Source organism: Equus caballus, chromosome 7 (assembly GCF_041296265.1).
Source record: "Equus caballus isolate H_3958 breed thoroughbred chromosome 7, TB-T2T, whole genome shotgun sequence".
In the NCBI taxonomy this organism is placed as follows: Eukaryota; Metazoa; Chordata; class Mammalia; order Perissodactyla; family Equidae; genus Equus; species Equus caballus.
This window is the reverse complement of record NC_091690.1, coordinates 29,207,303-29,226,057: the sequence shown is the minus strand read 5'-3', so window position 1 is coordinate 29,226,057 and position 18,755 is coordinate 29,207,303. Positions and strand designations below refer to the sequence as shown.

At 44.2% G+C, this 18,755-nt stretch overlaps 1 protein-coding gene across 5 annotated transcripts in view; it reads right to left on the bottom strand.

The window, feature by feature from the left end:
* TECTA (tectorin alpha) overlaps positions 1-18,755 on the bottom strand; it is a 70,173-nt gene that overhangs the window by 10,824 nt on the left and 40,594 nt on the right. For all 5 annotated transcript variants that reach the window (XR_011440801.1, XR_011440800.1, XM_023645009.2 and 2 more), the window contains 5 exons: positions 17,841-18,402; positions 10,498-10,697; positions 6,345-6,728; positions 4,124-4,410; positions 2,264-2,544 (listed from right to left, as the gene is read on the bottom strand). Coding sequence is in view for 3 of the 5 variants with exons in the window: in XM_023645009.2 (XP_023500777.2) it covers positions 2,264-2,544; positions 4,124-4,410; positions 6,345-6,728; positions 10,498-10,697; positions 17,841-18,402 (1,714 nt within the window). In the remaining 2 variants the exon portion in view is untranslated. The remainder of the gene's footprint in view (positions 1-2,263; positions 2,545-4,123; positions 4,411-6,344; positions 6,729-10,497; positions 10,698-17,840; positions 18,403-18,755) is intronic.

The window sequence follows — 18,755 nt, the reverse complement described above, 5'->3', positions numbered from 1 at the left end:
GCATGTGGTTACACTCCGGACCTGCCACTTTAAAGGAACTGGCGATGGTCAGATGGCTGCCGCAAAGCAACAGACCTTCTGGAAAATAATGACAATAGCTAGTCATTGGGCCCCTGCTATGGGCCTGGCACTGCGCTTCATGCTTTGGTTGCTTTATCTCCTCCAACATTCACAAATACTCTGCAAGCTAAGTGTTATAAACCCCATTTCACAGCCAAAACCTGCCCAAGGTCTCGAGCAGGTGAAGGGAGGTGGTGATGACGGAATGCGCAGACACTCTTTCCTGCCAAGACAGACCACCACTGCTGCACTTGCTACACTGTGCTCAGTCACGTGCATCCGGATCTTTACAGAAAGAGTGGGGTCCAAACCATTCATCTCCAGATTCCCAACACCCAGCCACCTCATAGTTGGTGCTCCACAAATATTTGTCAAGAATGAAAATTTTAGGGCCAGTAAGATCTCATAGAGGTCCCTTAAACCAGGATTTCTTATCCTTTTTGATTCATGGTCCATCTTCTCCATAAACTTTTTAATTTTATAAAAACAGACCACCCAAAAGCCCAGACAATTCACCAGCATTGACTTAGATTAATGGTACTGTTTTGCCAAAAAGGGAGAAACTCTTAAGTAAAATATCAATGTATGCGAAGTATCATCATATCATGAACACTATTTCTGTGGCAGATGAGTTCGCACACAGACCATCTGCAAGATCAACACTTCGGTTTGAGAACCACTAACTGACAGCATTTCCTTTTAGAGACTCACTTCTTTATTTAAAGACTCTCTCTCCCTCTCCAGATGTAATAACCCTCCGATCCATCATGGTATATGACGGTTAGTGCTAAAGAAACAACTGTTCAATCTCAGCGTGAACCAAGTCAGCTTCAAGAGTTTAAAAATGAAATGAAAATCCCGAGCCGTCCCACAGCTCCGGATGCCTCTCCTGACCCCTCTGCTAAGTAGGTAACTACACGAGGTGGGAGTACAAGGACGGCTAAGCATCACCCTGTCTTAATTTCTGGAAGGATGACAGAAGGAAAGCCATCAGCATCACTTAGATACATTTCTTTTTAAAAAGCTTCCTTTTATAAAGAAAATGCGCTCCAGAGAAGCATTCATTTACAGATCTGGTGGTCTATCTGCCGATAGGCGAATAAGACATGCCCTTATACAAAGGGAAGCTTTGAGGTTAAAAACAAAAGCTGATTTGTTTTTAATTCCAGACAATTTTAAAAGTTCAAAACAGTTACAGTTATTTAAAGTACTGCTAATTAACACAACAGGGTAAAATATTAAAGTTATCAAACAAAACATTTCTGTTGATTTCCAACAGAGACTAGTAATTTGCTTGTTAAGAGCTTCTGAAATCACCGAATGCATATTTTAATTAACTACATTGTTTTTAGGTTCTGAATTAAGTGCATCCCTCCTCTTGCTCAGGTTTGGTCTGCAAATTTAGTGACGGGCAGGCACAGACTTGCATGGGCCAGTTTTCCTGGGGGAACCTGGGTGTGTCAAGGTATGTGCACACATTCTGTTGGCCGCAGTATCATACTGCATTAATGGGGCAGAGGGACCCTTTATGTACATGGCTACACATATACATATATGACACATTTATGTGTGCTTATGTACATATTTGCTCCATCTATTTGATTAGCAAAGTAAGAAAATGAACAAATAGGATAATGGATATACACATCAAAATAATTTTCTTACTACAGAAAAAAATACAAGAATCTATAGCTCTTTATTCATCAACTAATTTAACAGTGTATAATTCCTTTAGAAATCCAGAACGCAGCTTCCTTTCAACCCAGGCAGATACAGCCAACTCAATTCCAACTCAGCTTGCCACTTGCCACACGCCATCCATTGCTGATTTGGGCTCTAACCCATGTTAGAGGAGCCGATGTAGAGCTGAGTTTGGGACTGAAATCAATCAGGAGTCCCAGCCTCTGTCCCTCTACCTCCTAAGTCACTAAACTGATGCTCCTCCAACCCAGAGAACCCCACCTTCCCAAGACGGTGTTCCGAATTCCATGACTGGGCAGGAAGTACAGGTGACTGAGCCTCCACTGAAAACATCCCTCACGGGATCTCTGCCGCAGCTGACAACTCTCCCCTCTCCAACCCTGGAAGCAGAGCTACAGTAGCGGTGGAGACCAGCCAGCCAGCCCCAGACAACGCAATGCTACCTGCAAAGCTGTTCTTCTAACTTAGAAAAGAATCAGCAGGAATAAAATAATTCTCTTACAGCAATTCTCTTTCTCAATCCACTCCGTGCTGAGGATCCCGAAGGAGCGACAGGACTCTCCGTAGGCAGCCAGGGAGCCGCACAGCTGGAACTTCATGTGGTTGTAGCAGCCGTCCAGGTAGCAGGACTCGTAGAAGGGGAGGGGGTCGAGAAGTCCGTAGCAGGGCTGGAAGAAGCCCTTCATGTCGGTGAGCTTCAGGCAGTAGCCGTCGCCCTGCATCTTCTGGATGTGCACGTTGTCGCACATGGCTGCGTACTGTGAGAACTGCAGCTCGTTGCAGCTGGGGGCAAGACGTCTGGTCAGACTAAGTGAAGCAAACACAGCCATTCGAGATGTCCAGTGGAAGGGAAGACTACCTCGGTTACCTCTTTGGCTAACCCAGAAGTCAGTGTCCTATGCTGATTCCGACACTCATTTGCTGTGTGACCTTAGGCAGGCTAGGTAATTTCTATGGTAAATATCACTGGGACAAGCGAGGGTAAAATAAAAATAATGGATTGGTAGCCAACTTGTCAGAAAAAGGTAGATATTGATATAATAACCATTAACCTTTGATACAGTTGACTGATATAATTGATACAGTAACCATTAGCAGGTATGGATAAAACAACGAACAACAATAATAATAATGATGATGGTTACTATTATTATTAATCAGTAATGACAGTTGGTAGAATTAAGAATCGAAAGGAAGTCCAGAAGCTTCTAAACCAGTTCCAGTTTAGCTGTCAGAGACCAAAAGCAAAACCTTCACAAGAAAATTGGTGTCAGGCTGAAATCGTTTATAAAAGACGGAAGAAAGGAAGGGAAAGGAAGCTTGGACAGAATCGTAATTCCTCAGGAGGAGCTGAACCTTGCTCATCTTTGGAAGCCCCTGAATAGCTTAAATGTCCAAAGTTGTCATTTTTCTAACTGTGGGCCCAATAAGTGACATTTTAAAGGGGGCATTCAATTAGAAATTCTGGAATCTAATCCTGGCTGTGCCACTTACAGGCCCTCCTCATGTAAATCATTCTGCTCTAGCCTCCATTTCACCTAGAAAAGGAAGAGACTGCACTAGACATTGCCCAAGCTTCTTCCAGCTCTGGGTCCCACAAGTCTAATTTATGATACATTATTCAGTTTACACCTGCAGAATGGTCAAAGAGGGTTCGGAGCTTCATTTCCACATTTGGATATTTAGCTGATGTTTGGCAGGTTAAGGCACAAGAGGGGAATAGAGTAAAGAAATGCCAGGAAAGAGAAGCATTTCTATCGATCCAGAAAGGTATCATCATAACTCAGCAGCCCAGCGGGGCCCTAACTTAAACACCTTTGGAATAACTTGTTTAGCTGGCCAGAGACGGGCCTGATAAGAACTTGGGTGATGTCTGTTTTACAAAAGGCTTTCCTGATTCCCGCCGGCTTCAACCTGCCCAACCACAACCAAGCCTTCTGGTAAGAGTCACAGACCCCTGATTAAACCCAGCACTGGGGAGCAAGGGACAGCCGTTCTTCTTCTGAGTCAACTCAGAATCCCACCCCAGCAGGGGCACCCAGCTCCCAACTGGGCCACTGGCCAAGGCTTCAGAGTTCTAATCCTGGGTACACTCTTCTGCATGTGTGGACGATATGAAAATTCAGAGTCAGATTATCTAAGCCCAGTTGCTTCCTCTGCTGTTTGAGAAATTACTGAGGCCTCTGCTGGGCCTATTTGTATCCTGAAAACTCCAAAGGCCTTTGGGTCTGCTCTTTGTAGGAGAGGTAGGGTGACGCTATAGAAAGTGTGCTCCTCACTGACACCTCCCATGGACGTGGGAGGATTAGGGCCACTGAGTCTAGGGGCTCGTCTCACTTAGTCTAGTGGCTAGAACTCTCACCTCTTCTGCATGCCATTGGTTTTCCAGCTCTGGGCCAGCACCACGCTGCTCACCACTGGCTTCCCCCGCAAGGTCACATAATCATCGGTTAAGTCCCCGTTGAAGTTGCCACACAGCCCACACACTTTGTTCTGCAGCCTCTCGCTGATGCTGATTTTTATGACGTTGAAACCATTGTAGTATATCTGGATATCAGGGCTGGTGTCGATCACCAGGAACCCCTCACTGCTGTAGATTTTGGTTGCCAACCCAGTTATAAATGGAACATTCACTTGTGTGCCATTCACCTATTGGAGGGAAAAAAGGTAAATGACCCTTAGAGCAGGGGTTGGCAAACTTTTACTGTAAAGGGCCAGAGTAAATAATTTAGATTTTGCGGGCCAAATGATCTCTATCGCTACTCAACTCTGCCCTCGAGGGAGGAAAGCAACCATAGATGGTATGTAACTAAAAGAGTGAGGCCGTGTTCCAATAAAGCTTTATTTATAAAAACAGCAGCAAGTAGATCTGGCTGAACTCCAAAGTTTGTCGACCCTTGCCCTAGAGTTTAAGGGCACTCACTCATCTTACTGGCCACAGTGCCCCTAAAGAAGCAAAGTCTGGAGGCAGAGAGGTAAGAAAACATTAGAAAAGTATAACCTACTCCAAATGGCTGGATTTTTGTATAAAACTTCCCCAGCATAAACCACTTACTGAAAATGAAATCCCAACACTGTGCTAAGGAGAGTCTATCACGATTAAAATGAATCTGGGGATCACTGTCATGTTTACAGTTTTCTTGTTTATAATGCACAAACAGAAGGCTCCCCCCAGAGGTCCTATAAGCACAGTATTTTCTGTATTTGTCATTTTCCTGCTTTGTAACAGTTTCTTTTCTTAGCCCTTAGGATAGAACATAATATGCTTTTCCCGTACTTACAGAATAAATTGGGATTTTTCCCCCCGGGTTATTAGTAACTTACGTTTCTTTAAAAAAAAGCAGAAACCTTTTTGAAAAATACGATTCTTTACTGTTTTGGCTAGCTTGGGGTATACTATTCAGCAATGATCTCAGTTTCTCTCTCTCAGGTGGTCATTTTCACTTTCAGCTCCTGTATTCTGGACAATGCAGTTGTGTCTATGTGGGCCAATTTGCAAAAAGTAATTGCAGTGTCAAAAACAGTAGCAGTGTTCAGTGAAGTTAAAAGCCAGTATTAAAATCTGGACTCATCCTCTTAAGCTTGCAAAATACCTCCAGTCTTTTGCCTAATACTGAATACTAAGCTATCTGATGACTCTTCAAATAAAGATATGCTCAGTGTGTGATTATCTGAGCCAACGGTGGAAAGCACATACACACAGTAACACTCAATTCCAAAAAATGCTAATATGTATGTCCTGGCCCTCTCCCCGGCCCTCCCTAGCTGTAATCACAGCCTTGGGGCCTGGTTCCATCTTCCAGGTCTACCTGCTGTGTGCAGCCTGGTTTAGCTGAGAGGCTGGGGCCACCATTAATAGTTCATCAGAGCAGATGATCTTCTTAAAGGGAAGGTGGTAGGAGGAATCCAAGTCAGAGAGCCATATTAGTTATGGAGATGGGTTAGAGATTCCCATTTATTTATACACAGGTCCAAGATTCACAAGAAACCAGGCAGCTGGCTTAAGAAAGAGCCAACCTAAGAGAAATTCACCATATTCAGCCTCCCATTTTCTTTCACTTGGTATGTCATCATGGGGCCCTCTGACAGTGGGGATGCTCCATCTGGTTTTTATTCAGGTAGCTGTTTTTATGGGCAAATGCTTGCCTTCTCTCAGCTTCTAGAAAGGATGGCAGAGAAGAAAGATTGGGTCTTGGTACAGGTAGGGGCAGAGCCAAGAATAATTTTAAAGGCTCTTAAAAACAAACCAGACGCTTTTGGAAATTAATCCAGAGTAAAAGCTGACATCTACCATTTTGTCACCTGAAGCTTTTGTGACGCTATTGTGGCCCTGAGACATTGTACCTTTCCTCCAAGGCCTTTGGAATCATCAGCAAAGAACTAAATGGGACCCATCCTTAGCTTGTAGAATCTTTACACTTTCATTCTTTAAAATCTGGTCATCTGTGTATGGTATATATGAAGCAACAACAAATTTAAGGATAAAGATCCTCAAATTTGGTTATCCGAGAAGACCACAATGTCCCCTAGTCAAGCCCTTGTTCCAAGGCACGTTTTTTAAGCATCAAGGACACGTTTGTCACCTTGACAGTGTTCCGGTCGTTGATGAGAATCTGCTCTTCGTTAATGTAGAAATAGACGGGCGAGATGATGGTGAGGTTGGGGGCCGACCACTTGTCGAAGTTGATGATGAGCTGGAAGGAGATGTCGGGCAGCTTCTGGCAGATGGTGGAGAGCACGAAGGCGCAGTTGGCAGGGAAGCGGAGGAAGGCGCCGTCGAAAGTGCGGAAGACGCCGCCGCCAGCCGCCAGGCAGTAGGAGGTCTTGGTGCTGAAGCAGCCGCGCACCCCGTGGCGCAGCGCGCACTCCTCGTCGGACTTGCACTGGCGCGGGTCGCACTGGATCAGGTTGCGCCGGAAACAGCGGCAGCGCCGCGTACAGTCGCTGTTCCAGAACAGCTGCTTGGGCTGGAAGAGAGGCGCCGTTTGAATTAATCTCAGGCTGTGGTCAGGACTGGGGACCCGAAAGCCCAGTCCATCCGGACCCTCTACTGGGCTGGGCTGGGCTGGGCTGGGCTGTCTTTAATGGGCTGGAATTTGCAACAGGGAGCAGCAGGGAGACTGCTTCATTTCAAACGTTACCTCAGGTCCATGTAACTCAGATGCCAAACAATATGCAATTTCGTCTTTATTGGTTTCAATCAAGAACTCGGGAATCTTTACGGCTGAATTGTAGAACTAATCACAGCCAACCTGAATGTGCAGCTGTTAGAGGAACTAGGTGAAGAGGAAAAATATTTGGTAGAAAATTATTCTATCAAGTACTTGCTCCACTTCAAGGATGAAATTTAAATTCACTCAAGAAGAATGATAAAAGGTTAAAAGAAAGTGATAACCAACTCTTATGATGAACCATTTCAACATTTCGTATTACTCACCGTTCCGAACTCTTTCCTGTATCTAGTCTAATTCTAATTTACTGCTATTGCAAGTCCCTCCACTTCTATGTGTCCTGAAATGGGATATGTAGAGAACAGTGAGGTCCCGTCAAAGGGAAGCTTTGGAATCAGGCCACCTGGGTTTGAATCTTGGCCCTGCCACCCTGCAATGAGCCACCTGGGGGAGCACTACTAACCTCTCAGGGTGTCAGCTTGCTCATCTCCTAACTGGAGATGATAGTAATGTCTTGCAGGGCGGTTGTGAAGATTAAATAAGACGGATAAAGCACATTTCCTCGCACAGAGTTGGCACTCAGCGAATAGTAGCTGCTGTTGTTACAGGAGAAGAAGTACTTCTCCTCTTTCAGATGGTGAGGAATTGTATAAAGTTATAGAAAATACCCACCACTAAGTATATCCTCAATTGGTGGCAGCCATTATTTTCTACTGTTCCACAAACAAACAACAATCTGTAGACACAACTCTACTTGGTGGAATTGTGCTCTTGGCCTTACACTTGTTCTAGATTAAGAACTCCAGGGAATTGTTGAAAATTGGTCATGACTGTCCATGTGGGATGTGGTCCCGACACACAGACTACGTCACACAGATGTGGGCACTCGGGGTGCTAATTCAATTTACCAAAACGGCGCTATCCAAAAAAGATGTTTTAATGGCACAGGAGGCCTATGTTTCTGTCTGGTCACTGTCTTCTGCTTTAACTATAGATTTATCAAAGCCCTGGAGATCAAGTATAGCTGTGACTCAGACTCAGGGGTACATAGATGCAGGGCGAGATCTTCCAGGAAGAGTTTTCTCCGTCCAGGGCACTTCAAGACGCCACTGCCGAGTCTTTCATCCTCAAAGTAAAGTAGTTCCTGGAACAAGTCTTCTCTCCTTTCAGGCCTGTAAAATATCCTGGGTGCCAGCAGCCTCACAAATTGACTTCATTTCTCTTATCAGATCTGCGGAATAATTGAGCGGATGGTCTGGCCTTTCTCTGATAAGATGTCAGACATTACATGGGTGGAAAGAGAAACATAACATGATGCATGCGGATATGATCAAGGATAAATAACTCATCCCCCAGGAGAACTTGATCATGCAACTAGCATCACGGTAAAGTGACTGGCCCCTAGGCTGCTTTCTTCACCTTAATTAGACCTGACAGTGACAGCTGGGTGATTACCCTACATGCTAATGGATGGATGTGTTCTCGCTTTATTTCCAAAGAGATTTGTTGTATCAACAAGCCCAGAAGCTTGCTGGAATTGTGGCAAGTAGATGTGGATTATTTGTTCTGTGAGTTTGCTACTTCCTAGACATAAGCTGTTGTCAAAACCCACTGACTTTCTGATGAAAAGCAGATAATAATGTTTATAATGCTAATAGCTGCCAAGAGCTGCACCATGCGTTTCCTGAGAGTTCCAAGGGCTTTTGTATGCATCATTTCATTAACACGCCTGGATTTCTTACTTACAAAATGCTTCTCAAGAGAATAACAATAACAACAAAAGAGCGGCTACCGATTGTTGAACTACTAAGTGCTAGGTATTAGGTGCTGGGTAGTAGGTGCTAGGTGCTAGGTACTAGGCGAGGCACTTGGCATGGATTATTTACACAACCAACAGTACTGAGTTGGTATTATTAGTCACACTTCATAGATAGGGCAACTGAAGCTCAGAGAAACGGGGCAGATTGCTCAATGTCACACTACTAACGGTGGTTCAGCTGAGATCAAACCCAAGTCTTGTTCCATTGTGCCACAGACACTCAGGATCCCCACTGAGGGTACATGACACGCTTGACAGATAGATACACGTCAGTGAGTCTCCGGACAGCGGAGCAGAGATTCAAAGAGTGCCTGCTTATCTCTTCTCCCAGATTGTGAGAAAATGGAATTTGTTATTATTTTCTCCCACATGTTCTGCCTTTTGCTCTCAAATTATAAATATTTCTAAGAGCTAACTTCAAAACCCACCTCTCCCAGGAAGTCATCTTTCATTAGTTGTACTATTTTACTCTACTTCTCTCTATCTTTCTAAAATAACATTTAAACAAATTTCCCACTGAAAATGAGATTGAGGGCAACTTCAACGTTCACTTTCTTTTCTTAATTCTCAAAGTAAAGTCAACTTAGCTGTTCTTGAACAAGAACAATGCCTCTTTACAAAAAGGAAACATTATTTATTTTTTGCCTAGTTTCTTTCTAGTTCAGACATTTCAATTAGATTTTTTTTAATGCTGCTATTCTTTTTCATTTTAAAATTGATTAATTCTGTAGGGTATTATTTTTCACTGTTGATATGTTATTTTGTAATTGTTCCTTGTTCTTTAAAGTGCATTTCTTTTTCTCTCCTGAATAGATTTTTAAGTTCCTTAAGGCAAGGAACATGCTTTATCATTCCTAACAATCCCACTCGCACACTGATCTGCAAAGAGCAGACACTCCGTATTTGGGGCTGTTCACTGTCTATTCACCAATATAAGGCATCAGTGTCATTTAAGCAGACACTGGGCATGAGGCAGAACCATGGGCTAAATACGTTCTCCAGCGAGATCTTTTCTAGTTTAGTATCATGGCCCATAAAGAAAGATTACAGCGTACGAAAAGTAAATGATGTAGTGAGCTAATAGGTTTTACTGAGGGACATCTACGAAGGGCATCTTCATCAGCTCTGTGTTAAACCCCCACAGAGAGAGAAGCAGAGGGCAGGATATGGGGACACAGCACTAAGCAGTCCAGACAGAACTCTCTGGGGATGGTACCAGAGTGATGAATGGCACATGCTGAGATGGTAGCCTTTGCTCGCTCTCAGGGAGCTTCAATAGCCACAAGAGGGAAAGCCACTCCTCCCAGCCTCGAGCCCCATATTTTCCAGTTAAAAATGTCCTTAGCTAAGACAGCTACAAATGTCAGATTCACAGCCAACATATTTCCAAACTACAGCCCCATCAGAAGCTTTCGAACTAAGATTTACAGAAGAGGAAATCAGAAGGGCCTTGAGAAAGGCTTGGCGGAGAGAGAAACACAAATACTAGTGAGGAGGGGAGGCAGAGCACCAGAGGAGGGAGAGGGAGGAGAGAGTGAGGCCCAAATGTGTTTCCACATCCACTACTAACTGAGCAAGAGCCTCACCTGACCAGTTCTTAACCTTTTTGTCCCTGTCCCGCCTCCCTGCAAATAAGCACCACAATCTTCACAATGAAGTGGGCAGACTGGTCAACTGCGACCACCTCCTTGGAGTGAGAAAGCTGATGACTGGCAAGGAGGAACAGGCAGGGCTGGGCTCCCCTACCTCGTAGTATTTGCCGTCTGAATAGCAGCCGCAGTTGTGGGGCAGGATGCAGCTCTTGCCGTTGAGGACGTAGCCAGGGTCGCACTGACAGCCCTCCACACAGTAGTGGTTACAGTCACTCTTCAGGCGGATGGCGGCACAGCGAGGCTGGCAGACACTCACGCAGCTCTCATAGTGGCTGTTGGGAGGGCAGGTGACAGCTGGAACAGAAGACACAAGTCAAGACTCAAATCATCACAAGGACTGTAAAAGGTTTCCAAGATGGAGCGTGTGGCTGGAGTGAGCTTTGCCATCTTCCCTCGTTACTGCCCTCTCTGCTTAGGGAAAGCCTCTATCTGACTTATTACTGCTTGAACAATGGACCAAAGAGCAGATGGAGGTAACTAGAGGCTCCTCACGTAATCTTTGTTCTCTCCTCAGCCTTGTTTTTGGAGGGCCTCTATAACCTGCCACCTTAAACCCACCTCCCAACATGCATCTTGACTCCAGTTGGTGGTGCCATTTGATGGCCTCCTCGAGCTCCCAACACTCATTCCTGCCTTTAGGTCCTTACTCATGTTGATCTCCCTTATGCGTGCCCTTCTTCATTCTCTTAGCCTATCTAAATTCTCCATTCTTCAAGTCCTGGGTGGAGTCTCGTCTTATTCATAAAACTCTGTCTTCTCATACCAAGACCAACTCCCTTTCACCTCAGAATCTTTTTCTCAACCAGTAGTTTACAAATGGTAGGACCCCCAAGCACCTTGACTTCTGAGAAAGCAAGTGTGCACCATGTGTGTGCATGTGCGTGGAGACTGACCAGTGTCTACTATGTTCCCTGGTTTTCAGATGCATGTAGATGCTTTCATGGACGGCAGTTAGGGTCCTGGTGAAGAGCGTGAGCTCTGTAGCCAGCTGTCGGAGACCGGAGCCAGTTACTCAGCCTCTCGTGGCCTCAGCTCCTTATCTGTGCAGGGCAGATACCCAGAGCATCTCCTTCACGGCTTGCTGGGAGGGATTAAGTGAGTTTGCGTGCTTAGTGTGTAACTGTTCAGTAAGTGTTAGCCAATCCTTAAAGACAGGTTTGCTTAAAAGTTTTATAGAAACTATTATTTTAATCAATGTATACAAAAAGCACAACTACTGTTACGTGAGAATTTCTACTCTACGCCATTTAGCCTTGAATTATTGTGTTTGCCCTGCCGTGTGGTGTGTGTATTTTAGGTGTTTACAATGCTGCTGCACTGAACATCCTTGTACATACATCTTTGCCCTCATGAGTAAGTGCCTCCGTACAATAAATTCCTGGAAGAGGAATCGCTGGGTCAAAGGGTATGTACCTTTAAATTTTTGATAGATGCAACGGAATTGCCCTCTAAAGAGGCTGCGCCAATCCTCCTCCTACCAGGGCAGTATGAGGTTTATTTTCCCACATCCTTGCTGATTATTTATCACCAACCCTCTGATCCTTGGAAATATGAAAGCTTACATGCTATATCTACAAGGGATTACTATCCAGAATATATAGAGAACTTCTAAAACTGAACAACAACAAAAAACAACCTGATTCAAAAATGGGCAAAAGACTGAATAGCCGTTTCTCCAAAGAAGATATAGGAATGGCCAATAAACACATGAAAAGATGCTCAACATCACTAATCCCCAGGGAAATCAAAACTACAATGTGATACCACCTCACACCTATTGGGATGGCTACTCTCCAAGGAAAAAAAAGAAAAGAAAAAATGTTGGCAAAGATGTGGAGAAATTGGAATCCTCATGCACTGTTGACGGGAATGTAAAATGGTACAGATGCTGTGGAAACAGGATGGCAGTTCCTCAAAAAATTAAACATAGAATTACCATGTGACCCAACAATTCCACTTCTGGGTATATACTCAAAAGGTTTGAAAGAAGTATCTCAAAGAGATATTTATACATCTATGTTCATAGCAGCATTATTCACAATAGCTAAAACATGGAAGCAACCCAAATGTCCACTGATGGAGGAATGGATAAGCAAAGTGTGGTCTATACACACAATGGAATATTATTCAGCCTTAAAAAGGAAGGAAATTCTGCAATATACTACAACATGGATGACTCTTGAGAACATTATACTAAGTGAAATAAGCCTGTCACAAAAAACAAATACTGTATGATTCCACTTACATGAGGCATCTAAAGTAGTCAAGCTCATAGAGACAGAAAATAGAATGGTGGTTACCAGGGCTGGGGAAAGGGGGAATGGGGAGTTATTGTTTTAATGGGTATAGAATTTCAGTTTTTCAAGATGAAAAGAGTTCTATAAATGGATGGTGCTGGTGGTTGCACAATATGAATGTACTTAATGCCATTGAACTGTGCACTTAAAAATGCTTAAGATAGTAAATTTTATGTTATGTGTATTTTACCACAATAAAAAAAATTGAAAAAAAGTGCTCTATCTGCTCTATTCTATCCTTATTTAGTTTGCATTTTTTGGAGACTGATCATCTTTTTATCTTTTTATAGTCCACTTGTACATCTTTTTCTGTGAGCTGCATTTTCATGTCATTGGCACACTTTGTGTTGTTGAATTTTTTCTTATTAAATGATAAAAGCTCTTTATAAATTAGAAACAGACATTTGCTTGTCATGTGTTGCAAAATATTTATCCTTTGTCTTTTGACTTTGCTTCTTTTTGTAATGTACATTTGTTTGTATTTTGGTTATGTTTTTGCCATGTAGAAATTTGAAATGTTAAAGTGGTCTGCACAAGCAGAGGCACTCACAACTAGAATATACAACTATGTGCTGGGGGGATTTGGGGAGAAGAAGAAGGAGAAGAAATAGCAATAGATGTTAGCTCAGCTGCCGATCTTTAAAGGAAAAAAAATTTTTAAGTGATCAAATTTATCAGGATTTCCCTTATGGCATTGGGGTTTTTCTTAGAAAGGCCCTCTCTACTATACGTTGCCAAAAAACTCCTTTGTTTTCTTCTAGTACTTTTATAACATAAATTCTTATGTTTAATCTTGGTTCTGTCTGGACTTTATATTGGAGTGAGGAAATGGAAGAATTTAGCTATTTTTTTCCCCATTAGTTTGTCCATTGTCCCTTGCTACTTATTGAATCATACGTTTTGCCCTGGTGATTTGAAATGCCAGCTTTACTATATGCTAATTTCTCTTTAGTGTTTGGGCTTATTTCTGGACTTTTCCATCTCTCCACTGGTTTGTCTCTCTGTTCATGTGCGAGTATTAACTTGTTTTAGTTACTGAAGCTCTACAACACATTTTAGTATCTGGGAAGATACATCTCCAACTTAGAGATGCCCATTGTTATTTCAAGTATGCTGGCCCTATTTCCCCATCTAGACAATAAACTCTATATTTTACACTTCTAATTCTTCATGTCACCTAAAACAGCGCCGAGAACATGGCGAGTAGTCAATAGACATTCAATTCTTGAAAACAAACTTTCAAATTCCTAATACTGATTTTCTTGACCGAAATGAAGCACTGAGAGCTGTGAGTGATGACAGCTCTACGCCTGGATTTCTCCCGAGGTCATGAATGTGTCTCTTGTTGCAGCCAATGGAGTGGTTTGGCCTTTGTGCAGCGGGTGGGCAGAATGCATGGATTCCCACTGAAGAGCAACGTAGTACAAAGGAATGGACAAGGCCTTTGGGATCAGACTGACCCGTTTGCGCCCTGGCTCTGCCACTAACTAGCAGGGTCACTTTGGGCAGATTACTTATGCTCTCTACACCCTCTGTTTTCCCATCTGTAAAATGGGGATAATAATATCTCCCTCATGAAGGATTTGTCAAGATAAAATGAGATGCATTTTGCAAAGCTTCTAGTACAGTGCCTGGTACTTCAACAGTAGCTTCTGTTATTCATAGCAGGAGCAGCTGTAGTAGTAGGAGGAGGATTTTTAAAAATTTATTCAACAAGAATTTATTGGATCTGCAGAGAAATATGTCAGAAAACTCCTATTTACCAGACTTTGGACTCAGGACTCTGAAGTAGCAAAAGCTACCTCTGATAAAAGGGAAAGTGAGAGTGGTACTCAACCTTGACTGACCACTTAGTAGGTGTCAGGCACTGGGGGGCATGGTTTATGGGACATCATCACATTTAATTCTCACGATGGCCCGATGAGGTTGGAACACGTCTCCCCAGACCCGATCCTACAGAGCTGTACACTCTCTGCAGCACCCGAGGGCTCCCCAGCTCCCCAGGGCTCCCTGCCTGACGAAGGTCAGAGAGGCAGCATTGCACAGCAGGCAGAGTACCGTCTCTGGAGCCATTTTCCAACTTACTCAAGCCACTTTCCGGGCGAAAGCTACTTAATTTCTGTGAGTTTTGGTTTCTACCTCTAGAAAATGGGATGATGAATAGGACCTACTTTATAGGGTTTCTTGAAAAGTGAGGACTTATATCACACTTAGCATAGTACTCAGCACATAGTCAGAGCTAAGTAACTGTTAGAATTTATTATTTTCTTCTCTTACTGTACTGTCACCATCTAGCATTCCAATTTAAGTCCCCCATTAAGGGACTGAAAGAATGATAGACTCAGCTGAACAAATTTTAGGGAGGGCTTAGTAATTAAGACAATTGACCTCCCCTTCCCCCCTAAGCCTATTTGTTCAACTTGGATGAAGAAGTTTTCCAATGCATTTACAAATAAGGTAATTGAGTAATAAATTATACCATTGATAGGAACAGCCAATAGCATTGAAAACAACAGCGCTCTACCTTGTTCCCAATAAAGCCTAAATTTAATGGGCAATTCGGGCTTAATCCTTTTTCTCCTGAAAGCACCATTTCTCATATCTCAACAGGTGAGGGTTGAATTGGATTAATTCTTAGTAGAATGGGGAGGGGGTGGATGTCGGCTCTGCTCTTCATTTCTAGAGGCTCAAGGCACGTCAAATACATCAACTATGGTTACAAACAACCACATTCAAGACAGCCTTTCTGTGTCGCCGACCTCTCAGAACCGATGGCTGAGCTGAGACTCGGTCTTCCACCGCTTTTCTCTGCTTCTGAAATTCAAAACAGAAAACTAAGCTGCCTCCAACTGTGCCCGCCCCCATCCCACCCACAGACCGTCTTTAAAGTATAATTTTTTCTCTTATTTTAGCTTTGCTTTTTGCCAGTCACTACCACCATCTCATCAGTCGCTCTCTTTTGGATCTTTGCCCCCATCCCGAAATGCCAAGGTGGGGAAGGCCTAACCCTCTTGTGATGGGGACGGCTGGCCCTGAGGCTCCGCCTAGGCCTTGCTGGCCGGCAGCTAGTCCAGGCAAAGATAGGGCCCAAGGTCAAGGGTGGGGCAGGACAGACGTGGCTCTGAGCGCCTTGGATAGAGTTCCTAGTACTCTGCATAGAGCCGATGTCTGGACAGAACTTTGAGGACGGGAGAGGAAAAGGTTGCAGATGGAGGGGACAGGAGGACAAGAAAAATGGTCTTCATATCCTTTATGAAGGGTCTCCCTTCCCAAAATGGTTTCTCCATCCTGCAACATTCTTATCCCTATGGGTCCCAGCTCTGGAGGGGTAGGGGGACCCTCTTCCTCAGAGGTAAGGTTATGAGGGCTTACGAACTTGATTCCTTTTCTTTCCCACGAGTGACAAAAATCGACAGCCACAATTGAAGGTGAGAGTTCCCGGCATCAGTCCCCTTTAAAAACAACTCTTTCCTGTGATTTCCCTGCTAGTCATAGTAGCTGGAAGCAGTGGGTTTTGGCAGACACTGTGCCCCGTCCCCAGCCCAGCCATGCCAGAACGCAGGACAGCCACCGTGGCACGGCTACAGGCAAAGAGGCAACTCCCTGGAGTGGGTCTCAAGAGGACGCAGGCAGGTCTCCTTCCTAAAACTGCTTCCCCATCCTGCCCCATCTGTAGGGCCTGGGTCCAGAGCCTGGTTTTCTGATTTAGAAGAAGGCAAGCTCTCTGGCCCCACTGTGCTGACCCCGATGAATCCAGAGTAGCTCTGGGGATTTATCCAGACCCTCACCTTTTTATAGGCGTAGTTATTTTACGGAAGTCACCAGAGGCCAGTTAGTCCGGACAGTCCCTCTGCTGGCATCATAGCCCAACCCCGCACTCCGGGACTGAGCCTGGATGAAACGGTACTGGCATCGTTTCCCTCCCTCCCCCCGCTTCCTCCCACCCTCTCCCACGATCTACATGAATCCAATTATGTGGAATGTAAACTAACTGTGTGAGCATTAAACTACAACACTGCTTCTGGTTTTTCATCCAAATCTCCCTTTTCCAGGATGAAAAGGGCATTTATTCTCTGGGACCCCTGCTGTATCACTTATTAGAGCTCTATGCATTCAGCATCAATTTGTAGCCTTTTCATACAGTCAGACCTAAAAGAAATTTGCTATAGCTAATGAGATTGAGATGGGAAAACAGACCGAGGCAGACTGGCCAAAGATCAATAGTGGTTTCTCCTCCCAATCTTTTCCTATTGTGTTGTGCTAAACGCAGGCAAATGATTTCAGTACATAGTACACCCGTATAGTGCATAAGTTGAAAGCATGAGCTTTGGGGTTAGAAGATGGAATCCAGACTTCGCCACTGAGATTGTCTGACCTTAGGCAAGTTACTTGACTCCGCTGAGTCTCAGTTTCTCCCGACTAATTGGGTTATTGAGGAGAATAAATGAGATAATGTTGATGAAGTAGTTAGCACTGGGCTTGGCTCAGAGCAAGCTATTAATATAACAACAATGCCACTTAGCATGCATAGAGCGTGCTGTGCTTTCAATTACCTAATTTGATCCTCCTGACGTTTCCATAGCATAGGTGTAAGCAGCAGCAGCATCACAGCATTATCGGGGAAACTAAGAACCAGGGAGGAAAACTGAAATGCTTCAAGGTCACACCAATCCTTAAGGACAGAGAAAGCTTTGTTTCCTAAGCGCAAAGACTGATACATGATATTTATGAATCATATAGAATAACACACTTAGAGAAAGCATGTGAATTACCAGCACAACGATGGGCCCAGGAGGCTCTAGATCCAACTAGCTAACCACCTAACTAACTCTTCACCCATTAGTCCTTTGCTAGAATTTTATTGTGCACTTGCTGAGTCCAAATGCCGTGTATGCTCTGTACTTTATATACATGATCTTATTTCATGCTCAGAGCAATACATGAAATAAGTAGTATTAACTCCATTTTATAGATAAGAAAATGGAGGCTCTGGGAGGTTGCGTATCTTGTCTCAGATAACAAACTCAATTCCAAAGTGCATATCCTTAAATTGCTCTGCTCAATTTGCTCTGACTCCTACGGCGCTGGAAGACTGGCCTGCCACACCAGTCAAGATACAAGGAGAGACGTGAGGACTCACAGCAGGACGTGTAATTCCTCCAGCCGGTCACTGCGATCCCCTGGGTCTGGCAGGTGCTGGCATAGTTCTGCAGCCAGCTGCAGGCGGTCTGCACCGCACCCCCATCGATGCAAGAGTCAAAGAGGCAGTTCTTGTAGAAGAAGGCGGGGTTGACTTTGCTGTGACACTTGGCGAAACCAGCGTTCTGGTTGGGGATCAGGCCGCATAGCTGCTGCACCTTGGAGAAACCTTCCACCTTGGCACAGGAAGGACAGCGGTCCCCACAGCCAACCTGGCAGAACGTGTCCCTCTTCACCCAGCTCTGCCCAAACTCACTGATACTGGATGCGAGCAGACCCATGGGCATCTCCAGATCATCATCAGGGTTGCTATTATAGCGGCCGCACAGGCCGTAAGTGCTGTTCTGCATGCTCCGAGGGACGGTGATTGACAGGAAAGTCTTCCAGTCGTACACAACCTTCAGGCCAAAATCAGTTTCCACCACCACATGGAAGCCGAAGGAAAAGATATTTATCTTCCCATGTCCCAACTTCAGGGGCAGATATAGCCGTTCATTGTTGACCTGCAAGAGAAAGAGAGTTAAGTAGAGAAATACAGTCTGCCCAGAGTGTCCGAGCCCTTCTAACGATTAGTCTTCGGAGAGGCAGTGCCAGAGGGGGTTTGAGCAGGCTGAATGCAATCTTTACACTAAGTGTTGTCTATGTCAGTCAACTATTATTATTAGGATTTGAACAGACTTAAATGACTACCCTTTGTACACTAATACACCTATTTATTGCAGTGCCTTCTGTTTACATACCATTACTCCCCCCAGGAGTTCAAATTGTTTTCTCCAAGGTAATGAGAGGGTAATAAGAATTCAATTAAAGTTTAGACTAAAATACTGAAACTTAGAACTCCTGTGTTTCTATTTCC